The 9,164-nt window shown below is 57.4% G+C and overlaps 2 protein-coding genes across 3 annotated transcripts; both read left to right on the plus strand.

Annotated features, from left to right (window-relative positions):
• Positions 1-1,526: 1,526 nt before the first annotated feature.
• LOC120671093 (transcription factor HY5-like) lies at positions 1,527-4,411 on the plus strand. Of its 2 annotated transcripts, none has more exons than XM_039951333.1 (4): positions 1,527-1,917; positions 2,189-2,381; positions 3,446-3,602; positions 3,750-4,411. In XM_039951333.1, the coding sequence occupies exons 1-4, from the start codon at positions 1,824-1,826 to the stop codon at positions 3,819-3,821; spliced, it is 516 nt and encodes a 171-aa protein (XP_039807267.1). In that variant the 5' UTR covers positions 1,527-1,823; the 3' UTR covers positions 3,822-4,411. The 2 variants fall into 2 exon arrangements, with proteins under 2 accessions (XP_039807267.1, XP_039807268.1); XM_039951334.1 differs by lacking the exon at positions 1,527-1,917 and adding an exon at positions 1,924-2,110.
• A 1,006-nt stretch (positions 4,412-5,417) lies between these two features.
• Positions 5,418-8,963, plus strand: LOC120669392 (putative cellulose synthase A catalytic subunit 11 [UDP-forming]). Its single transcript, XM_039949152.1, has 6 exons — positions 5,418-5,497; positions 5,731-6,349; positions 6,429-6,566; positions 6,663-6,788; positions 6,880-7,101; positions 7,196-8,963. Exons 1-6 carry the CDS (start codon positions 5,418-5,420, stop codon positions 8,567-8,569), a joined length of 2,559 nt encoding a protein of 852 aa, XP_039805086.1. The 3' UTR covers positions 8,570-8,963.
• The last annotated feature ends 201 nt before the right edge of the window (positions 8,964-9,164 follow it).

Below are 9,164 nucleotides of genomic sequence, written 5' to 3' on the forward strand. Positions count from 1 at the left end.
CCATTTTGAAATTTTGAAAGAGAATCTTTTCACATTTGAAATATTAAACATAGACTAATTACAAAATTAGTTACAGGACTCGTCTGTAAACTATGAGACGAATCTAATGAAACTAATTAATCCGTCATTAGTATATATTTACTATATTTTACTATAGCAATTTAGTGTCTAATCACAATTAAATTAGGTTCCTTCTATTTGTGTCAGTCTATTTGTGTAATGCGATTTTTTTCGACTACATTTAATACACCGTGCAGACAATTTATAAAAAAATTGGAATTTTGAAGTTTGGATGCGGAAGGATTTCTGTTTCTCTCTAACCAGCTCAGAGAAAACTAGTGACGTCGCTGGCCGTTGGACAAGACCTTAACGCATGATGGCGTGATGATACAGAGATTCGTGACCTGGACCGTTCACCTAATTTGGTTCCGTGGGGCCGCTAAGCACCAAACCGGCCAACCTGACGCTGCTCCTGCGTCCATGGGGGTTTCCATTTCCTCCTCTGCTTTCGAGCTGTCCCGAAAGGGCAGGAGGAAGATCTTGCGCCGGTGGGTGGGTGATGGAGAGAGTACAGGGGACAAGAAAGCTGAGGACGCGTTTTATTGTTATTATTATTTGTTATTATTATTATTATTTTGAAAGGAGTTGAGGACGCGCTAATAGTGAAATTGTACGATGGCGATGGTGTCGATGGGATCGGGGCCGCTAATTTCCCATGGCCTGCTGTGCGGGTCTCAGCACGCGCAGCCCAAAGTTTATGGGCCTCAGCCCGGAGCCATCGGCCTTCTCGGCGGCGGTGCCTTGACGGGCCATCCTCACGGACGGCCCAGCGGCGTACTTCATTCATGTCATCAGGCTCGGCGGCAGTGTAAACGCCAACCTGAGCAGCAGGTGGCCAGGTGCAACGACTTGTCGTAGCTAACCCCTGACGCCGACACAACGCGGGGGTCCGCCAGACAAAGCGCACAAATCCGCCGTCGGATCCAACTGCCCGCATCCCCGATCGTCGAGGTCTCCCCGCATTCTGTCCTGTCCCGTGGGCTGTGGCCGACGGCGAGCCACCGCCGCACCCGCACGCCGAAAAGGCCCTCATTGAAAACAGGGGGCGCGCGCCGCCCAGCTGCCCGCCTCGCGCCGGCGGGCTCCTCCTGGCGGCCGGTTCGGCTGCGCACCCAACCGCTGACGGGGCGGCCCCGCGGCGGGCGAGCGGGGTGGGGGGCCGGGAGCGCGGCCACGCAGCGCGCCTCGCCACCTCCCGCTGGGCGGCGCCAACGCGTGGCCTCGCCCGCCGCGACGTGGGCGGGGTCCTGGCCGTTTGATCCCCGCGAGGTGCGCTGTGCGCATGGCTCTGGCCGCCGCCGCCCGCTCGGATCCCCGCCACTGAACTGGACGCGGCCACCCTGCCAGCGTCACATCGGCGGAGTTGGCATGGATCCCCGGAACCCAAAAATTAAACACCTCGCTTTTTTCTTTTTTTGCTCGTAAAGACCTCCCATTTCTCGTCGAATTCTATTGCCATTCACTCGTCTAGTATTTGTTGAAAGTTCAAACACGATCACACCAACGTGTTTAATATGAGGAACGATGAGGGGGTGTTCTGCGAAAAGTTTCTAGACGTCTGTCTGAGGCAAAAGAGAAAAAAGGTCGCCCATGATGAGCCGGATGGAATCGTCGAACTTTCCAAGTTCAGGCAGGCGAGGAAAGAGAGGGCCAATAAGGGGTGAGGAGACACAGAAACGTGCGCGCAATTAATAAGAAATCTATCCCTGCTGCCGACTACCGTGTGCCGACGAGCTCCGAGCTACCGGAGAGCAAGAGAGAGAATGAGTATGCCGCAGGATCAGACGACGAGCTCGCTGCCCTCCAGCAGCGAGCGCTCCTCGAGCTCGGCGCCGCAGACGGAGGAGGCCAGAGAAGGCACGCGCACACTGCCTGTTATTTCTTTGATCATCCTTTGAATCCTCTTCTTACATATACATACAAGCAAGTTGCTTCAGTTTATCATCTTTGTTCGGCCCATTTCTTCGAGCATGCATGTCTCTCTTGATCTCTCTGTTCTTGATTCTTCTACTCCCTTAGCTTTTCCTCTGATGAAGAGGAAGGTTAACTAGTACGTCCATCAGCGTGCATGCATGAGAGAGGGATTGATTTTTTTTTTTTGATAATAAGGAGAGTGATTGATTTGTAGGGATGGAGAGCGACGAGGAGATCGGGCGGGTGCCGGAGGTCGGGCTGGAGCTGGGCGGCCCGTCGACGTCCAGCAGGGAGACCGCCGCCGCGGGCGCCGCTGCCGGGACGTCGTCCGAGGCCCAGGCGGCCAGCGCCGCCGCCCGCCGCCGCGTCCGCAGCCCGGCCGACAAGGAGCACCGCCGCCTCAAGAGGTCCGTTCGACTTAGCTTTCTCGCTCTACCATGCCTCTTCTCTTCACTCCGTACCACGCTCGTGCAGAGCGTGGTGTACCTGCTATAGACCTCGATCGCCTACTGCAGCTTCGTGTGTACGATCGCTGCGACAGGCACAGGCTGCCGAGAACGAAGCTAGCTTAGCTTTCTGCTCGTGCCGCCGTGGCATAGAGCGCCCGATCGATGAGCAAAGCCCGGCTTGTAACCTTTCGATCACGTACTACGCAACTTGATGCCGTACAAAGTTGCCTAGCTTTAGGCCGGGCCAAGGACGACACCAACTTGATCGATAATAGCATGCTGTGCTGACACAGGCGGTGCATAAAAAAGTGAGAGAATGAGTTGGAGATGCCAGTTGCGTTTTATGCATGACTTGTTTTACTCAGTTTTTTTTTATTAGGCCTAGTCCTTCAATTTTTTGGGCGCAAGGCCCACAGCCTTTGGTAGCTGTTTGTAAACACGAAAACTATTCTCTCCCTTACTCTGGGTTAAAGCTCCTGCTAATGATCCTCTACTGGATAGGATCTATGCATGTGTAACTAAATTTCAAAAGTCCCACCATCATCGTATTTCAGTACAAGTAAATTTCACAAAACACTAGCTAGCTAGTAAGTTGGCAAAAATATATATACCCAGCCATCGTTTTAAATATATGATATTTAGTATAATCTAGGAAGTTAATAAACTAATTAGCTTCTCCTGAACATCATACATTAAAATTGGAAAATGGAAGGAGGAGTAAGCAAAACTACTTCTAAAATAGTTTTGTGATGAGACATAAAAATGATTTAGATTTAAAGCAATCTTGAAGAGAGCGCTGCTCTTGTTTTGCAAAGCTATATATTGAGGTAGAAAAGTAAGGCAGTTGATGCTATATACTGGTTTTTTTCACTCTGCGTTTATAGTCTTGCTCTAGCGCTGTATGCTAAGGGAATTGTGCGACAGAGGATGTCAGATCTATAGACCAAAACATAGATGGGCCCAAATCACATATGGGCCTGCTCGTAATCGTAGATAACCCTCCTCGTTCTCAATTCTGCTAGGTTGCTTCGGAACCGGGTGTCGGCACAGCAGGCGCGGGAGAGGAAGAAGGCGTACCTGAGCGAGCTGGAGGTGAGGGTGACGGACCTGGAGAAGCGGAACTCGGAGCTGGAGGAGAGGCTCTCCACGCTGCAGAACGAGAACCAGATGCTCAGACAGGTACACTGCCTACTAGCAAAAATACATTTTCAGAGGCCGTGGTGTTGACTGCGTATTCAGTCTATCATCAGAGTCCCAAACAGCAAGTTCGGTTGTCATCAGTACTAGCAAAATTGATTTGATTTTGTTTCCCTGGACGTGCCACAGATCCTGAAGAACACCACTGTCAACAGAAGAGGGCCGAGTGGCGGTAGCAGCGCCGGTGGAGACAGCCAATAGCTGACCTCTGCATGCAAGACCGGGAGGAAATGGTCGCGTTTGGAGTTTGGAGAAGGAAGCAGCTAGCAGCAGCAGGGAACTACCTCCTGACTAGGGATGAAAATGATGGGAACGGTCAGAACCGTATTACAATACGAAAAACAAAAATGGTTAGGTCGGAATTTTTCTGTATTTATGAAATTAATAAAATCAGATATGGAGAAAAATAATTATAAAATTAATTATAAATGATAACAGTCGGGAACAATATCATAATACGGAAAACGATATCGGTTGGTACGAAAGTTTCCATCCCACTTTCACCCCTGCTCCTGAGTCCTGACGAGAGCCCATTCACCTGGTTGATCAAGCTTGTTGTTTAGGTGAAAAATCTTCTGTCATGCTGGGACCGTGCTGCATCTGCAGGTGTTCAGCCCGGCTCTGGAACTTCTCTATATGTATGTAACAGCGTCCTTGTATGGCCGCCTTTGCCAACATGTAGTAATTCATTCCGCCCGTCTACATGTGGGCTGTACGTAAGAGATGGCATGGACGCAGTGCCGTTGCAAATGTAATCAGGTTTATTCAAGAAGCGCTGTCTAATTTGTTAAGTCCTGTGCCGTCTGTATAAACCATGAGAGTTTGTGTTCATGCTCGTAGCCAAAGGGTGCTTAGCCTAGCGGTTAAGACACTCGAGCGGCACTCCACAGGTCCTGAGTTCGAATCCCTGTGGAAGCGAATTTTAGTCTGTGGTTAAAATCCTCTCGCCGGTCCCGTGTGCCAAAGCACTGGTTAAGAGCCGGTCCAGGTCGGTCTGAGGACCGTGTATGGCCCAAGCAATTTCCAGGGGTTACAGTTCCTAGTGTCAGGGCGGGGCTGGGGTTCAGAGATTTTCTCGGTCGGAAAAGTCGATTCCCAGGGGTTACAGTTCCTAGTGTCAGGACGGGGGCTGGTGTTCGGAGATTTTCTCGGTCGGAGAAGCCAAGGCTTCTTCTTAGCTTAATACCGGTGGGGCAGTCTTTCTCCGCCCCCCCCCCCCCCCCCCCCCCCGGCGTTTGGAATCGATCTGCTGCACATTCTCTGAACTTTGCGACACTTGCAGGCGTGTGGTGTTCTCTGAAATCTGCAGGCTTGAGGCGCTGACCAGGTCTCTTTGCTTGGTTTGCACAGGGGCGAGCTGCGAGCAGATGCCCCCGCCTCTGATTCCCCGGCACATCCCAGTTCATCCCCTGTCTGTTACCGCCGGCGCGCGGTCACGCTTGCAGCAGCTAGCCAACGCCCAACGGAAGTGACTTTTGTCTTACCGCGTCGTTGCTTCCGCTGCGACCGCCTCGCGAACACCGCAGGACCTGAAGCCCCCCAATCTTGTCGCTCCCGCTGGGATGTATGGAAATGGATGGAGTTGCTTGGGTTCTGCGTCCGACTCGATGAAGACGAAGGAATGGACGCCAGAGAACAAAAGAGACTTCTTCAGACCGGGATGGTTTTCGTTCCTAGTATATTGGCCAGTAGTCGCGCATGGCTACTTGTACATCAGCTGGTTCACTGGGGGAGACAAACCATGTAGTGCAGACAGACATTGCACTCTGAATTGTTCACCTGTCAGAAAGCGTCAAGATGGACGAAGGGAGCCCGGAGATCGTGCCTGCAAACTCCCCGGCTTCGGACCTGGACCAGGAGCCTGAAACTTCACAGAGGTGACCACTGGCAATGCCATGTTTCTAGCTCCTGTATTGCATCAGTTCCGCACCACCCAGTTCAACGCCGCTGCAAAATGCACCACACATCACTGGTGCACGATCACCATGCGTGTACAAAACAAGTTTTAGTTTGTTTCGTGTCATAGAAAGAAGTTTCAACTTTCATTGTAATCCTGAAAAAATCATCTCAGGTTCAACCATGTAAAATTTTGCCATGACTGAACTTGCAGCGGGGATGGCGACGGCGACGGCCCTCCCGAGCCTCTCAGCGACAAGCTGCCGGTCCCGCCCGGCGAGCTCGGCCTGTACCGCGCGGCCGTCGCGCTGCGCGCCCTCCTCCTCGCCGGCTTCTTCCGGTACCGCGTCACCCACCCGGTGCGCGACGCGCCCTGGCTGTGGCTGACCGCGCTCGCCTGCGAGCTCTGGCTCGCCCTCGCGTGGCTGCTCGCCCAGCTCGCCAAGCTCTCCCCGACCAACCGCGCCGCGCACCCCGGCAGGCTCGCGTCGCGGCACGGCGAGGAGTCGCTGGCGGGCGTGGACGTGCTCGTGACGGCGGCGGGCGCGGCGGCGGGGGCGGAGCCGCCGCTGGCGACGGCGAACGCGGTGCTGTCGGCGCTCGCGGCGGACTACCCCGCGGGGAGGCTGGCGTGCTACGTCTCCGACGACGGCGCCGACATGCTGGTGTTCGAGGCGCTGTTCGAGGCCGCCGCGTTCGCGCGGCGGTGGGTGCCCTTCTGCCGGCGGCACGGCGTGGAGCCGAGGGCGCCCGAGCTCTACTTCGCGCGCGGCGTGGACTACCTCAGGGACCGCGCCGCCCCGTCCTTCGTCAAGGAACGCCGCGCCATGAAGGTGAACGGTCCATCCATCGCTCCTCGACCGGTGGCGAGCGCGCGGTGGCTGATCGTGATTGCTTGCTGTTGCGGCGCAGAGGGACTACGAGGAGTTCAAGGTGAGGATCAACTACCTCGCGGCGAAGGCGCGGAAGGTGCCGGAGGACGGGTGGGTCATGTCGGACGGCACGCCGTGGCCGGGGAACAACCCCCGAGACCATCCTGCCATGATACAGGTCAAAACTCTCCGCCTCGCTCCGCCCCGTCACCGAGAGACAGTGGTTGCTGATCCGTAGCAATTGACGGGGTTCGATTCGTGCATGATCTTTCAGGTTCTTCTGGGGCACCCCGGCGACCAGGACGCCGAGGGGAACGAGCTGCCCCGGCTGTTCTACGTGTCGCGGGAGAAGAAGCCAGGGTTCCAGCATCACAGGAAAGCCGGCGCCCTGAACGCCCTGGTACGCGTCTGGTCTCGAGCGGTGTCCTGCATCCGATTCTCTGCCCTCCAGCTGCGATCTGCAATGCTTTTTCCGCGTTGTTTTTTGGCAGCTCCGGGTGTCTGCCCTGCTGACGAACGGCGCCTACGTGCTCAACCTCGACTACGACCACTGCGTCACCAACAGCGGCGCCCTCAGGGAGGCGATGTGCTTCCTCATGGACCCTGTGGCTGGGAACCGGACGTGCTTCGTTCAGTTCCCGCTGCGGATCGGCGGCGATGACGACGGCGGCGGCGGCGATGAGCTAGCGAGCTGGGACTCTGTCTTCTTCGACGTAAGAGAGATCAAGCCTACCTGCTAGATCACTGTCCGGCATGGCGCTGTTGCTTTCTGAATTGTGTACCTCACGATTTTGCGGTGCTCGGCAGATCGACATGAAGTGCCTGGACGGCATCCAGGGCCCGGTGTACGTCGGCTCCGGCTGCTTCTTCAACCGGAAGGCGTTGTACGGCTTCGACCCTGCGCTGGCTGAGGACGACGACGCGCACGGGAGCTGGTGCTGCTTCGGGAACGGGAAGGGGCGCGCGTTGAGGAGGACCATGTCCGCGGTCCCCTTGCTGGACTCGGAGGACTCCGACGAGCAGACCGGAGCGGACAGCGCAAGGGCAAGGCGGAGGCTGCGCTCCTACCACGCCGCGCTGGAGCGGCACTTCGGCCATTCGCCGGCGTTCATCGCGTCCGCGTTCGCGGGCCAAGGGCGCGGCGGCGGCGGCGGCCAGTCGGACTCCACGGTCGTGGCTGCTTCTTCTCTCCTCAGGGAGGCCATCCACGTCGTCAGCTGCGCGTACGAGGAGCGGACGAGGTGGGGCAAAGACGTCGGCTGGGTGTACGGCGGCGGCGTGGCCACGGGGTTCAGGATGCACGCGCGCGGGTGGGCGTCGGCGTACTGCGCGCCGGCGCGGGCCGCGTTCCGGACCTTCGCGTGCCCGAGCCCCTCGGACGTCCTCGCGGGCGCGTCGAGGCGGGCGGTGGCGGCCATGGGCGTCCTGCTGAGCCGGCACTGCCCCATCTGGGCCGGCGCCGGCGGGCGCATGCGGCTCCTGCAGCGCCTGGGCTACGTGACCCGCGTCGCTTACCCGCTGGCCTCCCTCCCGCTCACCGCCTACTGCGCGCTCCCGGCGGCCTGCCTCCTCACCGGCAGGTCCATCTTCCCCGACGACGTGAGCTACTACGACGCGGTCCTGCTCATCCTGCTCCTGTCCTCGGTGGCGGCCACGGCCGCGCTGGAGGTCCGGTGGAGCCGCGTGGCGCCGCGCGCGTGGTGGCGGGACCAGAAGCTCTGGGCGGTCGCCGGCACGTCGGCGTGCCTCGCCGCCGTGTTCCAGGGCGTCCTGCGCGCGTGCGCCGGGGTCGACGTCGGCTTCTCCGCGTCCGCGGAGACGGCGACCCGCTCGGCCTCGGACGACGAGGAACGGAGGCCCCTACGGTGGTCGAACCTGCTGGTCCCGCCCGCGAGCCTGCTGCTGGGCAACCTCGCCGGCGTGGTGGTGGCGGTGTCGTACGGGGTGGACCACGGGTACCGGTCGTGGGGCCCGGTGCTCGGGAAGCTGGCGCTCGCCGGGTGGGTGGTGGCGCACCTGCAGGGGTTCCTCAGGGGCCTCCTGGCGCGGCGGGACCGGGCGCCCACCATCGCCGTGCTCTGGTCGGTGCTCTTCGTGTCCGTGCTCTCGCTGCTCTGGGTCAACGTCGACTCCTACTCGGCGCCGCCCGCGCGGTCCGCGTCGCAGCAGCCGGTCTTGTGACAAAATTGACGAGGAGATTCCGGGCCGGGGCCGTGCCGTTCGGATGCGGAGCCTCTCGTTTGTGCCATCCGATGAAAACGTGGCACTCATCCAGGCGGGGCTGCAGGGCGCTGCGTTTGCAGCCGGCCTCCACCAAATTTTTTTCCGGTCTCGGTCGGCTTCTTTCCGTTTCGTTCGCGTTCTTCACCACCAGCAGCAGAACAGCAGCACGAGCCCAAAAAGGAGTCCGGGTCACCAGTCCAAGACGCCAATGGTCCAAGCACGCTGCTGCTGCACGCCAACCCTTTTGCCCGAAACGGCTACGGCAGCAGGGCATGGGCGGCTCCACGTACTCGGCAAGCCCTATCACGATTCGGGAAGCTTGAAAGTTGAAACAGAAGCCGCCGTGTCGACTGCCGAGCAAGTGCGTTCTTCTTGATGTTTGGAGTTTGGACCCCTACAATATCACAATTTCTATCGTGTAAATGAATAGTGATATGATGTTTTTGTCAGATCTAGCTGTGGTCAAAATATAATGGTAAATAAATAATACACATAAAACCCACATTTTGAAACTTGCCATCATAAAGTGACATAAGGATTTACTTACATCTAT

The sequence above is a fragment of the Panicum virgatum genome, chromosome 4N, assembly GCF_016808335.1.
Source record: "Panicum virgatum strain AP13 chromosome 4N, P.virgatum_v5, whole genome shotgun sequence".
NCBI classification, from domain to species: Eukaryota; Viridiplantae; Streptophyta; class Magnoliopsida; order Poales; family Poaceae; genus Panicum; species Panicum virgatum.